The 18,857-nt window shown below is 33.4% G+C and overlaps 3 protein-coding genes across 3 annotated transcripts in view; 1 reads left to right on the forward strand and 2 right to left on the reverse strand.

Annotated features, from left to right (window-relative positions):
• The window catches only part of LOC144555066 (Pentatricopeptide repeat (PPR-like) superfamily protein), a 71,681-nt gene that overhangs the window by 42,171 nt on the left and 10,653 nt on the right, over nucleotides 1–18,857 (reverse strand). The gene's annotated exons all lie outside the window — the stretch shown is intronic.
• Nucleotides 395–2,000, forward strand: LOC144556054 (RNA binding protein). The gene is made up of 2 exons (XM_078304538.1): nucleotides 395–739; nucleotides 1,538–2,000. The coding sequence occupies exons 1-2, from the start codon at nucleotides 493–495 to the stop codon at nucleotides 1,846–1,848; spliced, it is 558 nt and encodes a 185-aa protein (XP_078160664.1). The 5' UTR covers nucleotides 395–492; the 3' UTR covers nucleotides 1,849–2,000.
• On the reverse strand, nucleotides 5,953–6,682 carry LOC144555541 (flowering-promoting factor 1-like protein 1). Its single transcript, XM_078303921.1, has one exon. It carries the CDS (start codon nucleotides 6,579–6,581, stop codon nucleotides 6,276–6,278), a length of 306 nt encoding a protein of 101 aa, XP_078160047.1. The 5' UTR covers nucleotides 6,582–6,682; the 3' UTR covers nucleotides 5,953–6,275.

An 18,857-nucleotide genomic window follows, 5' to 3' on the forward strand; every position in this document is an offset into this window, starting at 1 on the left:
CGATTTTTGAGTTTAATCCAATTTTTGAGTTTGGATCCGGACCATCTGATTCGAATCCTAGCTAATCCGGTCCAAGGTGGAGCGCACTGACCCTTTAATTTAACAGTCCGATTCAAATCTGACAGTCCGGATTTAATTTAGGAGATCCGAACTCTTTCATAGTCAACAGACTAGACTCGAATCCATACACCTCTTACCCGACGTAAACCAGAATTCCGACCCTCTGAGATATCTCCTATTTTGCGTGACTTTTTTGAGAATCTCAACTGTTGAAATATATTATGCACGAATCTGAAAGCAAAAATAATACTGACCCCACGCTATCCCCGAGTAGGAACCGGACACGTCGGTCACGCAAAATATGAGGTATCTTAGAGGATACGCACTCCGTTAACCAAACCAAAACCCTAACTACCCTAGCGCCTCTTTCCCACAAAACCCTCTTCCTCATCTCTCCACCTCTTCGCATCAGAAACCCTAGCTGCACCAGCCATGAGACCACTTGACGAGAAGGAGACGACGTTGGTGTTCGAAAAGCTGTTCAAGTTCGTCGGACCCAACCTCAAGCACATCATCGAGCGACCCGCCGTGGAAGGGCCTGATCCCAGTGGATACTGCTTTAGGCTGAACAAGAACCGGGTCTACTATGCCAGCGAGTCTCTTGTACGACGCGCCACCTCAATTTCCCGCCCCAAGCTCGTCTCTCTCGGTCTCCCTATTGGCAAAATCACCAAATCAGGTATCCTCTGGGTTTCTTCCTTTTTTAGGAACTCCCCTTAAAATGATTATAATGTCTGTAGTTCTAGGGAATTATATCTAGATAAGAGAATTTGGTTTGTTAGTTTGAACTGGAACTGGAACTGGTATGGACTGATCAATGATTTGAGTTTAAACTATTTTGGGAATTATACCATTAAGAGTTGAAGATAATTTTTCACTAACTATTACATTGTATAAGATGGTACCAGCATGAATTAACTGTTTTTTTTTTTTGCCTTCAAGGAATTACACACGGGTACTGAGACAAATCAGTTAGTTGACCCTGTATTTATGTAAAATACCAGTAAGAGTTCAAGATAGTTTTTCACTGAACTTTTACATTGTATAAGATGGTACCAGCATGAAGTAGCTGTTTTTTTTTTTTTGCCTTCAAGGAATTACACACGGGTACTGAGACAAATCAGTTAGTTGACCCTGTATTTATATAAAATGCCAGTAAGAGTTCAAGATAATTTTTCACTGAACTATTACATTGTATAAGATGGTACCAGCATGAATTAGCTGGTTTTTTTTTTCCTTCAAGGAATTACACATGGGTACTGAAACAAATCAGTTAGTTAACCCTGTATTGGTATTATATAACACTGAGATAAACACTATCACTGAAGTAGTACATTGTATAAGATGGTACCAGCATGAATTAGCTTTTATTTTTTTTTTGCCTCCAAGGAATTATACATGGGTACTGAGACAAATCAGTTAGTTAACCCTGTACTGGTATTATATAACACTGAGATAAACACTATCATTGGAACAGGTCAATTTCGTCTCACAATCCACTCGCTCGATCTGCTCACTGCACATGCAAGAAACAAAATCTGGTTGAAACCAGCTGCAGAGATGACATTTTTGTACGGAAATTCAGTGACCAAGTCGATGCTTGCCAGAATCACCGAGAACACCAAGGCGGGAGATGGGGTTGTGGTGCTGTCCATGTCGGATTTGCCACTCGGATTTGGTGTTGCTGCCAGGTCGACACAGGATTGCCGGAAAGCAGACACCAATGCGGTTGTCGTGCACCATCAAGCAGATAACGGCGAGTACTTGAGAAATGAAGAGGAGCTCTAAGTGCATGTGTTGTACCTGAGAAATGAATTAGGGTTTTTGGTTGGATATTGATTTGATATATGTTTACATCAGGCTGCATTACGGTTTTGTATGAGTATCGATTTTGTTCTCTATCATAGAATTGTTTTTAGAATGGAGAAGCCTTTTATAAATGCCTTCATTTCCTTTGAATTCTTATTAATAATTCGAGGGACTAGTTATAACATCATGGTTAACATAAATTAAGTGCCAACTAATATAATTTCAAAATACTCTGGCAAACAGTTTGTACGTGTTCTGATGATGAGAACTTGAGAAGAGCTCATGACTCATGAGACTTGTTAATTTAATCAGCCAAAGAATGAAATTTCGTGGAGACCATTTACCCATGTGGGGGTGCAAACGGATCACATAATACCAGACAGTATCCAGATCTGTATTTGAAAATTAAATATGGATACCCAATATCCGAATATCCGTGTGAATACGGATACAATATGGGTATGTCTTTGAATTTTAATTATCTGTATCTGAATAGTAGATATATACCATATAGTTTAATATATATTATGAAAATATTTATGTATAAATCTACGGATATCCAATCCGTATCCATACATATCCGTATCCGAAAAATAAAAGTTGATACGGATATGGTTACTATCCAATCCGTATCCGATCCGTTTGCACCCTACCCATGACACACAAGCACAAGAAAAATCTCTCCAAATTTGTACGAAATTGTTCAAAAATACCCCGTGGCCATGGATTGAGGTTATATGTTTAGAACTTTAGATGAACTACATTGAAAATATATCTGGCAACTTTTGTGTCTTGGTTCCCTGGAATTGGGACTCTGATGGGCATTGGATCAACTTTGGTTCAATGCTCAGTCAGAAATGATTTGAATAGAGATTTGTGCTGATAGCTTCATTATTCGTGCAAATCAAGTTCATACGATTTTTGACGAGGATTGAATGGTTCCGATCAAACATCGAACCAAATTTGGTCCGATACCCATCAAACCACCCCTAATTCCATGATTCCCTATTGGGCCTCGACTCAACGGATCGACTTGGCTCAGACTTGTGCTGATAGCTCCATTCTGATTCCTGGCCAATCCTGATATTAGATCCATCACTTGTATTGATATGCAGTGGTGCCAGCTTCTCTGACACCATCTTAAGAACTATTAACAGAGCAGCGAGGCTCCACTGGCACGAAATATCAGAAACTTTTACTACTGATACTCCAGCTTTGTTGCTAGAACAAAAACTACTGAATTTTTTTCTGTACCATCAAAGAAAAGATTAAACTTATTTCAGAAACTATAGTTTGCTGATAAGCTTATCCAGAAGGAAAGACACGGGAGCGTTTGACAGCGTGATCAAGAAATAGAAAGGATATACTGGCTTTACTAGCATGTCCAATTTCCTATTTAAAACGACAGTAACAAATATCCTGCTATATTCCATTTTAAAAATCCAATTTCATATCTCATTTTCTCTAATATTTTTTCTCTATTGGCTAAATCCTTCTCTCCGACAGATTAGAGCTGGGGGTGGCACGATGCTCACAATGTTGTGCCGCAATTTATGCACGGTGCCTCTGATGATCATGACGAGGACGTTGGTGGGATTGGTGATCCTTAAACATTGATCATGATGGGTTGGTCTTCAGTTTGAGGAGCGTCGGACGGTGGTTCTTGTCTTACCTTGGGGGTTAAGTTGTTCTCAAGGCACAACTATGTGAACAGGGGCGGATCCAGTAAGAGCCGGACCTCCACTCCCGGATTTTGAATTTTTATGGAGATTTATAGGTTCAGACCAACTTTGCCCCCCCCTGTTTATTACCCCTCTGAAAATCTGATTTGTAATTTGGAATAAATATAGTGTTAAAATAGGATAAATTTTTTGAATTTTGATTGGTAATTAGAATTAGAAGTTAAGCAGTGAAAATTATAAGTTAGAACATTGCTTTTTTATCTAGTACTCGATTAACTAATGAGTTTGACCGATTAGCTATTTAAACCTTATTCGTTAATTTTTTATCTCCTTGGTGAAAATCCTGGATCCTCCCTGTGAAGATACCTCTGGTACATCAGGGTTGCTACTTCGCAACCAAATTCAGATGTTGTGTGACGTTATGATCTATTGAGAATCGGACAACAATTATATGGCTCGCATGTGTGTCCCATTGATACTTTTTTGGATTGTCGAGCACTACCCGGATCATGTTATGCAGCAGATCGGTCTCCAATAGAGCATATCACTAGAGCCGACTCAAGGGCCTAGGTAGATCCAGATTCACCAGCCATTGCAATTTGTCTCGTAGACCTTTGATAGTTTGATGCGATGCCAAATCAGCCCGCTCCCGAGGAGGTGGCATCAGCCGATGCTGACAAGGATGAGCAGGGTCAGTTAATTAAGAAGATGTAGGAAGCCAGTCAACAGATATACACTGAACTAAACTCAGCATTTCAATGGAGATCCAAAATTTTACATGATCAAGTACCAATAATTATTGAACTGTTATTCTTGGTATTCATATGCTTTCTTAAATCTTTTTTTTTTTTTTTCCCATTTCTTGATTGTGAACTTTTCAGAAATTATATCAGCATGTAATGTGAAGTAATTTAATCTGACTTGTATGGATAATGTTTTTTTGTTGTCAATGCAGGTGATATTGGAACTTTCAATGAACTGTAACAATCTATCTTTAAAATTTTCATGTATTTGGTTTGTTCGATCTGATCGGCCATAGAAAGATTTCAACCGGAGACAGTGCTCTCTCATGCAGTGCAGCTTCGCATGCGTGAGCCGGATCCTGCGCTATTGTTATCATCACTTGGAAAGAAAAAAAATGGGTTTCTCATGCATGCATGCTCTTATTTTTCTCTATCATTTCAACATAAGAATTTTTTTCTTCTTTTTAAAAATGGAAATAAAATGTCTGTTTCATTGATCATGAAACAAGTCCATTACATACAATGTTCCAACTATCAACTTCTATATCATATCCCCTTGAAATTTGAGAAAAAAAAATCAGATGATCTCAGCACACGTACATAGACTGAACAGTCGACATGCCGACAGCGACTGTACTAGAATACTGGTACAGGAGTCAGGTGCTAAAGGTCTCATTCTCAGCATATCCATTTTGCATCAACATGAAAAATTCAATCGAACAAAAGGAGAATACTGGTACAGGATCATTTCTGTCATCTGATAACATTAATTTACCCAACTGGCAATCTAGTATCACAGAGAATATTTTGTTTATTTGTAAAACAAACATCACTTCTCTGAGAATGCTTGCCTAACAATAGTAGTACAATCCGTGCAAAGTAAGAAAAGTTGCCACAAGTTTAAAAATATGTAACGTACTAAAGTTGTATTCCAAAATTCCTATATTGTGAAACTTATATTTAATTATTCTCTTTCTGAGGTCAGCCTGGACTCTTAGTTAAGTGCAACACATATTAGATAATAAAGAGATTCGAGCTAATATATATTATCACTATTCTGTCACTGTTCATTACTTTATATGATTTATTTTGCATATAGCTACATGTCGTAATATGTAGTCCTATACTACTTAAAACTGTATTTTCATATCTTCAATTCCTGAGGAAGATGCTTGTGTAAATGATACATTTCCAGAAATTTTATTTTAGCTAGGGACTCTGAATAACCTATTATTTGAAATTCAGCTTAGGTAAGAATACACATATATGATCGTTCGATCGATGTATTAAATATGATTACTCTTTACTAATGATGTATAACATTTCTCCTTATTTATCTATAGATATGGAGACAAATTAAATAGATGTTTTAGCAGTGCAAGAAATTTGTCTCAGTAGTAAATTAAAGCTGAAAATTGTTTAAAAAAATTAATGGTAAACAATAAGCAAACACTAGTACATAACACATCATCAATGACGATATATCAGTGACGGTTCTTGTAATTAAATCATCATCATATATTCCTGGTGGAAAACTGGTAACTCTTTATAGAAATAGCTTTCACAGAATATTTGTATACTGTCTTATATACGACTTCAAACGATACCAATCCATGTGCATGCATGATGTATGCATGCAAAGTGGATGCATATATATCTTAAAACATGCATGATCAGAATCAAGTACAAACTACAAAGAACATCCTCTCTCCAAATTACAGATGCACTCAAAACTGAAAATTCACAAAAAAGGATGATGGAATGAAAAAAGAAGAAGATACAAGCACAATTCTTAAAGAACATATATATATATATGCACACCAAACAACAACGACCCATCAACAATTGCTCAGTTGAGCTCAACCAAAGATCCTTAGTTCACAAGTGTACTTCTCAGTTATAAGCCTAGAACAAGAAATACAACTCTCGACCTGACACCGGTGCACCAAGAGCTTTATGGATATATATATATCTGAGTTAATTAACCATCAATGACCTTGAACATGTCGCGATTCTTGATCACGATATCAAACATGTGCATGGAGCGGAACCGGGAGAAGTCTTTTGGTAAGGAAATGAGGTCGATGCACGAGCGCTTGTGGAACTGCAGCAAGTCGGGGTCCTCATAGTACCGCTCCCATCCAAGGTTCAATAGCTTACGCTCCAGCGAGCTGTATGAAGTTATCACTTCATTGCTTGGAAGGTATAGTAGCGCCTTTCGGCTGTCACCGGATGGCTGGTTCTCCAGACGAACGACACCGTTTTTGAATACCCACACTCCTGACATTTTCAGAGATATATAGAAAAAGAGAGATGTATATATGTATGTGTACTGTAAGTAAGGTTGATATATAGATAGAAAGAGAAGGACAAGGGAATTATACACGGATGTGAGGTGGTGGAAGGGGGTATATATAGAGTTTGAGAAGGGAAATGGAATTTATGTGGGAGAGAAGATGTGAGGTGGGTGCATGGGGCTTGTGGGGTAAGAAGGAATACTTGGAAACATGATTATGATGTCTGGCGCGTTCGGTGAGATTCTCATCTTTTTGTTGGTTGTTTTCTTTATGTTTGGGGTGTCATCGATCAAGGTTTTGTTTGTATTTGTCAACATAAAGGAAGAAGATGATTTATACGAAAGATATATATCATGATCACCTCATGATCTTTTAAAAATATGTTACTCGGCACCATTGATCAAGTGCCAAGTAATTTTTTTTTTAAAATTTAAATAGATTTTAAAGTTGTTTCTTTTGTTATTTTTGACACGTAAAATGGGAACATGTGGAAGACAAAACGCGTATATATATATATATATATATAGTGCAACTAGCCCAACATCCGTACAAAATCATATAATCCCCCACCACAAATTAACGGTTTGTAGGGGGAGAGAGAATAGTCTCCAGATTCTCTCAAGAGATAAGCTATACTAAATATCAATACATACTATATAGTCTATAGATTACTGTACATGTAATTTCCCTCAGGGGACACGTATGTATGACATATTCATCTAGCTATAGGTATATATATATATATATATAGGCATGCATGATCATGTACCATTGATAATATCTCAGATATATGATTAAGTACTGTCTTTTCTTGATTTATTAATAATCCTCGTACCATTTGAAGATCAAAATCTTATACTTCTAATCAATGGTGCTTTTTTGGGTCCAAACTAGCTATATCATTGAATGTTTCAATCATGAAGTAAACTGTTATATGCATGGCTTGTTTAATTAAACTTACAAGTTGTTGGAAAAAAAAAGTTGGAAGTTGCTTTTATGGATATGTGGTGTGGGTGTGTTTAAGTATGTATAGAGAACGGATCGATACGGCTTGAAAATGAGTCAAATCGGACCCGAAACAAACAAGATATATATGACTCTTTTAAGAATCGCAGAAGCATAACATGGGATCGATCGAGGACCTGTCGATATCCTTTTGAGTTGAACCGGATCCCAATTCACTCACATTTTGGCCTCAATTCGTAGGCAGGAATTCGTATCCTCTGAGATATCTCAAACTTTGCGTGACTTTATGGAAAATCCCAACGGTTTAAATACGTTCTGCACGAATCTCAAAGCACACATAATACTGACCCCCTACATCATCCCCGAATAGGCACCGGACACATCGGTCATGCAAAAGTTGAGATATTTCAGAGGATACACACTCCGTAGGCAGGGGCAGATCTAGGTGTATTGTAAAGGTGGCTAAGCTATCCCTATAATTTTAAAATTTTAAATATGTATAATGAAATTTAATTAAATTTTATTTTTTTATATATAGTCCACCCCCTCAATATATATCAAATGTTTAATTGTAGCATAGCTAATGATTAGAGCTTTATTTTGTGATTGAGAGCACTTGGGTTCAAATCTACTCACCACATATTGTGCATTTTAATTTGCATCTCTCTCTTTATCAAAATTTTCTAGTTCCGCCGCTGTTGGCGGGTTGGATAGAGAACATGGGCAGAGTGGGGGTTATGATCCAAACTACTTGCAAATTTTTCTTTCAGTGTGTATGTTTTGCCTATAAAAACAGGCCATTGGAATTCCATAAAGATGTAGATTTCATATTTTATATATGTTATTAGAGAGATTCTTGTCTGTTAGAATTTAATTTGTACTTTTACATATTAAATCTTTAGTTTTCCGTACATATTCAAAAACTTGAGACGTTTGACATTTAGATTGTGGAATAGTGGTGTAGGTTCAACAAAATGTAGTCTATCTCCACAAGGTGATCTGGGAGAGGCACGCTTCGAGTTGGTGCATGCTCTTGTAGATTCAACAAACGTGAAAACAACCATTTCGATTCAAAGAGACTTGCTGAAAATTATATCATTATCTTCTATTTATTGATTTGAATTAACCAACATGAATATTATAAACAGAGTGAGTCTATGGTACTATGCATATCACGGGTTGTTACTGTGCTACGGCTCTATATTTGAGTTTTCAAATTCTAACGGTCGATCCGAACCGTTCATCTTGTTCTCCATATTAATATGTGTTTGGAGACCAAATTTTACATTTTTTGAAATTTTTTTACTATTTTTTAGATTTATTGAAAATCACTGTTTTTGGATGGTCCAGAATTTTCAGATCAAGTGATTTTCTAAATATCTTAAAAAATAGTAAAAAAAATTTCAAAAAATGTAAAATTTGGTCTCCAAACACATATTAATATGGCGAACAAGATGAATGGTTCGGATCGACCGTTAGGATTTGAAAACTCAAATATAGAGCCGTAGCACAGTAACAACCCGTGATATGCATAGTACCATAGACTCGCTCTTATAAACATACATAAATGAAATGTCATAATAAGGTTAAACGGCAAAAATGCTAGGAAAAAAAGACAAAAACAATTATGTCTTTTTTTAGCATTTTTTGCTGATTAAAGCAAGTCAAAAAAGGATGTGAACACCAAAAAGAGAGATATTTGAATTATATAGCAAGTTGAATAGTTTTTTCCTTTTCTCACATGAACCAATTACCAGTAACTATCTCCATCCCTGGTAAATGTCGGGCATGAGACCAAAGAATTAAAGCATTTAATTTACAGTCAACTTTCAAAGTTTCAAAATTTCAAACATGCATCTTTCTCCCAAAAAGAAAATTCAAACATGCATGCATGACTTTCAGACTTTTATAATGTAGAAGAGGAATCAATTAGGTGATGATGCTAAGGTAGCTTCATTAGAAATACTCGTCCCCTTATATTGACAATTGAAAAAAACTATGATTTTTTTGCTTGTCACCTTTAAACAAGAATAGTTGAAAACCTAACAAATTTTCCTTTTATACATTATAAATCATGGGAATCAATTTGTTCATTTTCACAAAGCCAAAAGAGAGAAAAATCAACTATCATTAAACAAAATTTGGAGTAAAATTTAAGTTCCTTTTCAAGAACAGAAATGACAGAAATTAATGGTACTGAAGCAATGTACAACTTTGTTTTTTTTGCCAGTAAAACAGATAATGTATAATTACTGTACATACTAATTAAATACTAGAGACATGCAGTAGGTGCTTTATATATTTCAGACCCTTACATTTTGTGTTTGAGAAACATCTAACCAAGCTTTTAAATTAGGGGTGCAAACGGATCCGATAGTGCTAAAACCATGTCCGTATTATTCGCTTTTATTTTCTGGATACGGATACGGATCGGATATTAGACGGATACGGATCGGATATTAGACGGATACGTACGGATACGGATCGGATATCGGATATCCGTAGATTTATAAATAAATATTTTCATAATATATATTAAACTATATGGTATATATCTACTATTTGGATACGGATAATTAAAATTCAAAATCATATTCGTATCCATATCCGTATCTAAGTTTGGACTTTCGAATACGAATCCGGATACAATCGGATATTATCCGATCCATTGCACCCCTATTTTAAACAATATTAATGGAACTAATTAAGCGGCAGAATGTCATTTAACAGTTTAAACGCGCGCTGCTGGCACAAACTCCTGTACCAGTTCTTAATAAAATAGGGGCCAGACCCCTATTTTTACTCAAAAAAAAAAAAAAAGTTGGAATCTCCAAACTTAAAATATGAAAAAAAAGCAGCACAAACAAAGAAAAATATATATGCAAGTGATTTCTTGATCTGCAAGCTCTAGAAAAGTACTGACGAATTATCTCAATGTTTAAGGGATAATTCGATTGCTTAGTATATATTATCACAGAATTGCAATATTCTCCACCTTTCCTAAATTCATGGGCCATATAATCATTATTCTAGCAAATTAATTATATATATAACTTTGTAGAGCCGGGATCCCCTAGGGTTTGGAAAAGTTGGCCACTTTGCACTCGGCCACCTTCCATCTCCAATTTCTAAGATGCAATTTCATTTGTACCCATGCATATTGCAGACCCAAAATTTGTTTACTTAATGAAAATTATTATATTTTTTTCTGGTCAAATTATTTCCTTTCCTGCATTTTTCTTAATTTTATTGTTGTTGTCTGTGTCAAAAAAAAAAGGTTTGTCCTAATTGGCCTATTTTTTAAGCTTAATGATTAGTTTTTTTTGTAGAGGTTTAATTAAGAAGTTAATTTTTATTAAATGAAAGAATTGATAGCTTGAAAGTTTCATAAATTTGCAATATGCAATCCTGTTCAAAACTTGTAGTACATTATATCCCTTCTTGAGTTCTTGTATCAGCAATATTTTATTATGGTGCCAAACTATATATTCCTCGAGGAGGGTTCAAATGCACCCAAATGCACCTTATTCTTTTTCTCCATTTTCAAAGTCCGAATAGTCAATCCGAACCGTTAGATGCGATATATATATTAAGATGTGCTTGGAGACCAAATTTTATATTTTTTGAAATATTTTTACTATTTATTAAGCCACTTTGAAAAATCGCTGATCCAATGGTCCAGAAAATGTAAAATCAGCGATTTTCAAAGTGGCTTAATAAATAGTAAAAAAATTCCAAAAAATGTAAAATTTGGTCTCCAACTACATCTTAATATATAGATCGCATCTAACGGTTCGGATTGACTATTCGGAATTTGAAAACGGAGAAAAAATATTTGAAATATAGGGTGCATTTGGGTGCACAAAAATTTGGGTGCATTTGAACCCTCCTCATATTCCTCCTTCATTATATGGTTTTATTTCCAAACCTATGAAGAAGATAAAAAAAATAATAAATTATAAGGTTTTTATTAGTTAATTCATAATAAAATCAATATAATTTGTAGTTATTAATTATGATTTTCAGGGTTATTATCTGAGATACAGGTGTAGATATTTTTTATCGACATTTTAAAAAAAAACTGAATAAAGTTGTTCTTCATTTATTTAGACAAAAAAAGGTACAAAGCACTTCTTTCGGTTTATTCTGAACAATCTTTCTACATAAGTTAGCAAAACCCTAATAAATTAGTTTAGTAATTTCTGAAGCAAATCAACCCCGGCCTTAGTGCACCCTGGCCCAGGTGGTACCCTAAACCCTAAACCCTATACCTCGTCGGTACCATAGTGACAAACGAATAGTTCAGATTTAATTCGGTACAACAAAAGAAGCCAAAAAAAAAAATCCAAAAAAATTAAAAAATAAATAAATAAAAAATTCGTGTTTTTCTCGCAAATAATTCGTGACTCGCGTTTCATTCGCAAATAATACGTATTATACGTCTTTTTGCGTTTTATTCGGAGTTCGATTCGAAAACATCAAAAAAATAAATAAAACACAAATTATTCGCCAATATATCGTATATATTGTTACTTTGGTGGGTACCAATAATTTTCCTTCATTAATTTAGTAATTTCTGAAGCAAAATGATAACTATTGCTCCTCTAATATAAAATTCCATTCATCAATGTAAAATACAGCCTTTTTCATAACTAGTTCATGTAAATGATGTACTATATTAGGAGCGGAGCTAGATTTCTAGACTATAAGGATCAAACATATATTGAAGTTAATCATATAAAATTTTCATGCTAAGAATGACATCAATTTACAGTATCGATGACATTTTACTTTAAATTATATAAAAAATCATACATTAATACAAAAAGATTCAAAAAAAAAATTGGAGTCAATTACAACTTATATGAAAGAGGAGAGATCACTTAGACAAAAATAATTATTGTAACAATTTTGACAATGAATTTAACAAAAAAGTTAAAAAAAAAACAAATTGGAACTAAAAAGTAAATTTATAGATATGTTAATTGTTGTACATGTGCAATGCTCACAATCAAATTTCATCTAGTGTAAGCATTGTTTAATGATGTATCAATGATTGATAATTATGAATAGTTAAAAACTCATTATATTTGTCATACATATCGTGAATAATATAGATCTTGATTATATATCAAATTTCAAATTTAACTTTATTTTTGAAAATTCTCAAAACTAAGACTTGCCAACTGATCCCTTATATATGAAATAACTACACACGCACACATACACACACAGATATACATATACATACATATATATATACATACACACACACACACACATATACATATATAGAGTAAGGCTTGGGTGCTATGGATAGCATAGCGGCCTATGGTGCTACGGCTTAATATTCGAGTTTTTAAAATTCTAACGGTCGATCCGAACCGTTCATCTTGTTCTCCATATTAATAAGTTTTTGGAGACCAAATTTTACATTTTTTGGAAATTTTTTACTATTTTTTTAGATAGGTAGAAAATCAAATATCTGAATGGTGCATAATTTTTTAGATCAAGTGATTTTCTACCTAGCTAAACAAATAGTAAAAAGTTTCCAAAAAATATAAAATTTGGTCTCCTAACACATATTAATATGGAGAACAAGATGAACGGTTCAGATCGACCGTTAGAATTTTAAAAACTCAAATATTGAGCCGTAACACCGTAGGCCTCTATGCTATCCATAGCACCCAAGCCTTACTCTACATATATATATACACACACACAACACACAACACACACACATATACATATACATATACATATACATATACATACACACACACACACACACACATATATATATACATACATACACACACACACACATATACATATAGATACATATAGATACATATATACATATATACATACACACACGTGTGTGTGTATACGATTAAAAGGTCTCGATTAAGACCAAAGGTTAAATATTCTTGATGAAATATATATATATATAGATGCTTAATTCTCTAGCTATGGCAGGCACATGGTTGATGGTAATATATACCCATGATAAGTGCATTAAAATGCTAAGCATCATCCTCCTCAACTTGATAATACAAAGGAAATTTTTGCAAATTTACTTAAAAGAAATTTATAAATAATGACTAAAAGTCAGTCATCTAACTATTTAATATTTATAATTAAAATTCTCATTTTAATTTCAAACATGCGGCCTTCTATACATAATTAAAGATATTTTCTTCATCACTAAAATTAATATAAATCCACATAAAATACAATTGAAATGTCGGAAATCATGTTTTAGTTTTCATTTGAAATAATATTATAATCAATATCCTCCTGCAAAAAATTAATGCTATTATGGTACTTTCAACATATATATACATATATATATATATACATACATACATATGTTGGTCCCAAAGACACCTAAGGGGGTGAATAGGTCTTTTTATATTTTTGGTCTAAGTAATAATATTCCAGCATGTCTATAAGTTATTCTTGGCGGAAACTAGAATAACTTTGTCCTAAACTAAATGTAATGAAAATAAAGTAAATAGTAGAGTTTAGAGACACTTGACACGAGAGTTGTTTACGGAGTTCAGCCCTAACGCCTACGTCTCCGGGGCTTGCGACCTTCTAGATGGCGCGCCTTTCTTTACCCAATGAGAAAGGAGTACAAGATGGAACCGGTGAGTCCTTACAATTCTTCTGGGAAGTCACACGGCCCTAACAGGACAATCCGAGTCTCAAGGACTTCAAGAATTGCAAGATGAGCACAAAGCTCGAAGTAGTAAATGATTCGATTACGTAGGATCACTCTAGGAGTTAGTTGATTGATTGAATAAGCTTGAAATTGATTGTATTTATTGAAGTTGTAGTGCACAAGCAACAATGGTTTTCTCTAGATCTGTAAATACAAAATATTGAAGTTAGAGGCGGCTAGAGTGATACTTCAAATCTTGGTATAGCTTCTATTTATAGAGAGCTGATAAAAAGAAAGTAAGTGGTGCTGACCGTTGTAACGGTACAGGGGACCATCACAATGATAGGTCAATCGGAGTGGTTTAGAGTATAACGGTGGTCACTGTTGATAACGGTAGATGACCGTTACAACGGTTCCCACCACAGAAATTCTCTGGAAGGATTAGCGCTCGATGACACTAAAACCTATTTTATGCATCACGGGATTTGTACAAGATTTATTTATTTCGTTGTTACGATCACTGGACTGTGACAATGGTAGGCCTCACTTAGGTCAATCTCAAGCTTATTTTACCAATATTACATATACGTTATTCTTAATCTTGAGTTAATGCTTTTGTTATCCAGTGTCTTGTGCCTTTATGACCACATCCATGATGTTATATTGCAGTGTATTAATTCATATTTGATTTGTAATTACTAGTTTTTCCCTTATCATGAACCTGCACAGATACTCAAAAGGAAAACTGTAAAATACAATTATGTGTGTTTTGTAAATCTAGTCAAACAGATAAGTTGAGGGCTCCCAAAAGCTAACAACATATATATTGTTGAAATAACTTGTTGCATCTAATTAATCAGACATTGGGACCTCCTGTTGCTCTTGCATGTATTCATTAGAAAATAAATTTAAAAATGTCCAAAATGAGAGCATGGTTATAGGCTTATAGCCGCAAAAAGCCTAAAAAGGAGAAAATGGATCAATTCCCCTCACCTAAAATGAGAAAAAGAATGTGAAAAGTTGGGGCGTTTGGAAAAAAGGGATTGATTCCAAATAAATTTTAAATGTAAGATAAGAATCCCTTATAACCCCTTATCTCACGTGAATGTCACGTGTCACTTGCTTTGCATATGGATATGTTCGCCTACTTTGCTCATAATTTGTGCTATACTTTATATAGGGTAACTTTACATTTAAAATAATTATCTAATTAATTTTTTTTGTTATTATTAAAGCTTTATCTTTTAGTCATTTGTAAATATATATATATATATATATATATATATATATATATATATATATATATATATATATATATATATATATATATATATTTCTAGCGTATATCTATCTAAATTTTATGATATATATTTTAAAAATTATTATTCAAATTAAAAAATAAAATTGTACATCCGAAGTTACTAATTATGACATTTTAGCTAAATATTAATTATCTGAAATTGACATAAACTTTGCCGCAATACAGATGCAGATCCATTTTGAATAGGGGTGTATTATCCGATTTCGTCCGGATCCGAATCCGAAAAATTACTTAAATTATCCGATCCGTATTTGTATCTGAGACTATCTGTATCCGTATCCGAAAAATTATAACGGATAAGGATATGGTAAGACTTTTAACTATCTGTATCCGACCATTTACATTTTTAAACCACAACAAATGTGCTATATGTTCTTAAATTAATTTATTAAATTTCATATTATACCAATAATTTATTAAATTGCATATAAATATATATTTTGATGAACAATATAACACTATGACATAATTAGTAACAATTTTTTTTTAATAATATAATAGATGTTTTGTAACCAACAAGCTAATTATGAAAAATATCTGTATCCGTCCGATATCCGATCCGTATCCGTAATGTTTAATATATGATCCGTATCCCTATCCGAAAAATTATAATGGATACGGATACGGTAAGACCACTATCCGATCCGTATCCGACTGTTTATATCCCTAATTTTGAATCCTTATGAATATAAATCCACATAAAATTAATTTCATGTAAGTTTGAATATATTCATATTACAGCTATATAATAAAATCCGATCCAAAAGAATGAAACAGGCTGTCAAAGTGTCAATTCCTTTCGCTGCACATTGAACGGTCCAAAAAAGGCTTAGTCTCAATCCTGGCCCTTAATTCCTTTTTCTTCTGCACAATGGACGGTCCAAAAAGAAAGAAAGAGGTCCTGTATTGTTATCGTTGTGTAGAACATAATTTTCTTGTTTCGTTCAGTCATTCATCAAAAAATAAAGTTTAGATTGACAAATTCTCAAACTAAGAATTTACAACTATAAAGTTTAGATTGACTATCAAATTTGATAATGAAGTTAAGTCCTCTTTCAAGTCGTTAAATTCGTATCAAAGCTATCAAAATGCTACAAGTCTCACTATGATTTTACTATCAAGAACAAATTCTTTCTCTCCTTTCATGAAATAAATATGGTTCGTGAGAAAAGCATGATTGTTTAGGTAGGATCCTTATTTGTTGCGATCCTTATTCACATGTGAACAATACTCTGAAATCCCTGCTTTTCTGAATCTAGCTGTCGAATTGACAAATTTGATAATGAAGTTAAGTCCTCTTTCAAGTCGTTAAATTTGTATCAAAGCTATCAAAATGCTACAAGTCTCACTTTGATTTTACTATCAAAAACAAATTCTTTCTCCCTTTCATGAAATAAACATGGTTCGTGAGAAAAACATGATTGTTTAATTAGGTAGGCACTATATCTAAGTTCCACAAAAGTTCAAAGCTGTTTGAAATTTATAAGATATTCCATTTGCATGGAAGTCCAGATGGGGATGCCATGCCAGTAGTCTATTCTAGAATGTGAAAACAGTGTGCCAGAAAGAGAAATGTTGCTCAATTCATCCTCGAGTTCAGAGATCTGGTCAAGCAGTGCGCATTCCGTAGAATGAGATCCGAACTGTCCATTTTGATCGGACATGAATTCTAAAGAGGTCCCGTTATTCTAAGGCGTGTTCGTATAGAATTTGACTCAACACGTATGGTACCACAGGCATGAAACTTAATAATCTCAAGTTGCATGAATTAGGAAGAAATTTTGAATTTGTATTAAGAATATTGTAATAACATAAATAAAATTTTATGAAGCATTTTAGTTTGACAAGTTATTATTTTAATTATTTAGAGTATGCTGATGAATTGCAGAATATTTGTGCTGGTACCACTTAGTGGAAATCACAACTGGAAATTCCTTGGATATATATATAGTTAGCAAACTAATCAAGTTAACTGAGCATCTTTTGCCTAAAAGTAGATGAAAATGAAATGCACTATTTTGATTTTCCACATCAACCAACCGTAATGTACTTTGCTTTTCTTGATGCTTCCAATCTCTTTTGACAAATCTTGTTTGCATAAGAGATTAAGCCTAATTAATCTAAAAAGCTTTGAATCCTATAACTTGTGTTTATATATCCCACGTTTCTTAACCAACAAAACATATAATGACCACATTTTTTTATTTTTTTTGTAAAAGTTGGAGGTAAGGATACCCAATTACTATTTAATATTTACAAGAAATCTCTCATCCGGAGTTCAAATATGCAACATTTCACTGAGAAAGTATTGTTTTTAGTCACTTTTTACCACGAGATCATCAAAGGTTGGTTCTTAAAATAATCACCATCTTAGAGGCAAATTACTAAATTACTAACAACAAATTTGTTTTAATTCAATTATTTGATTTTGTGCTATTGGTTTCTTAATTAGGAATATAATGTAGTATATTACTATTTTAACATATTGTGCTAGACATGTTTGTAATATATATATTTTAATCCTATAAACTTTTCTCAACTCATCTTTGTTATGAATAAATTATACAGATGATCTTTAAAGTATCACTTGTTTATTATTTTGATACTTAAAATTTCACAAGCATAATTTTGATACTTCCTTATCGTTTTATTCCTTAAAAATTAAAAATATCATTTTGGTCCTTATAATATCAATCTATTACTATTTTTATCTCTAGTTTTCCATGTGTAACAAATTAGTCCTACCATTATCATATGTGAAAAAAATTAAATGGAGTTCGACGTTCATGTTTTGTAGATAGAGTAGAACTAGGGTGTTCTTAATTTCACCAAGTAACTTGGTGAACTCAAATCTAAAATTCATCGAATCTGCTTTAAACGATGAATCTGAACTGTTGGAACCCGTCCACTTTATGAGTGATGCATCGACATGTAAAAAAATTAATTTTACATAGAGTCAAGAGGTCAAAATACATTCAAAAAATGAATGCATTAAAATTAATTTATTAACCTTCTAATTTTGACCGCTTGACTTTAAACTAAATTAATTAGAATGTTTAAAGTTTTCACATGCAAACACATTACTCATAAATTAGGTGAGTTTCAACGGTTCAGATTCGTCACTTGAAACCGATTTGACGGATTTAGACTTGAATTCAAGAACACCCTAGTTAAGAGTGTAATTCGGTCAGGGAATTTTTTTTTTTTTTTTTTGTGTGTGTGTGTGGATATCTTAGATTGAGATGCTGATTTGGAACTAGAGTTCGTTCCTGTCATTCTACTGTATTTCCAAAATATATATTCCATACTTTA

Source organism: Carex rostrata, chromosome 6 (assembly GCF_964058835.1).
Source record: "Carex rostrata chromosome 6, lpCarRost1.2, whole genome shotgun sequence".
Taxonomy (NCBI): Eukaryota; Viridiplantae; Streptophyta; class Magnoliopsida; order Poales; family Cyperaceae; genus Carex; species Carex rostrata.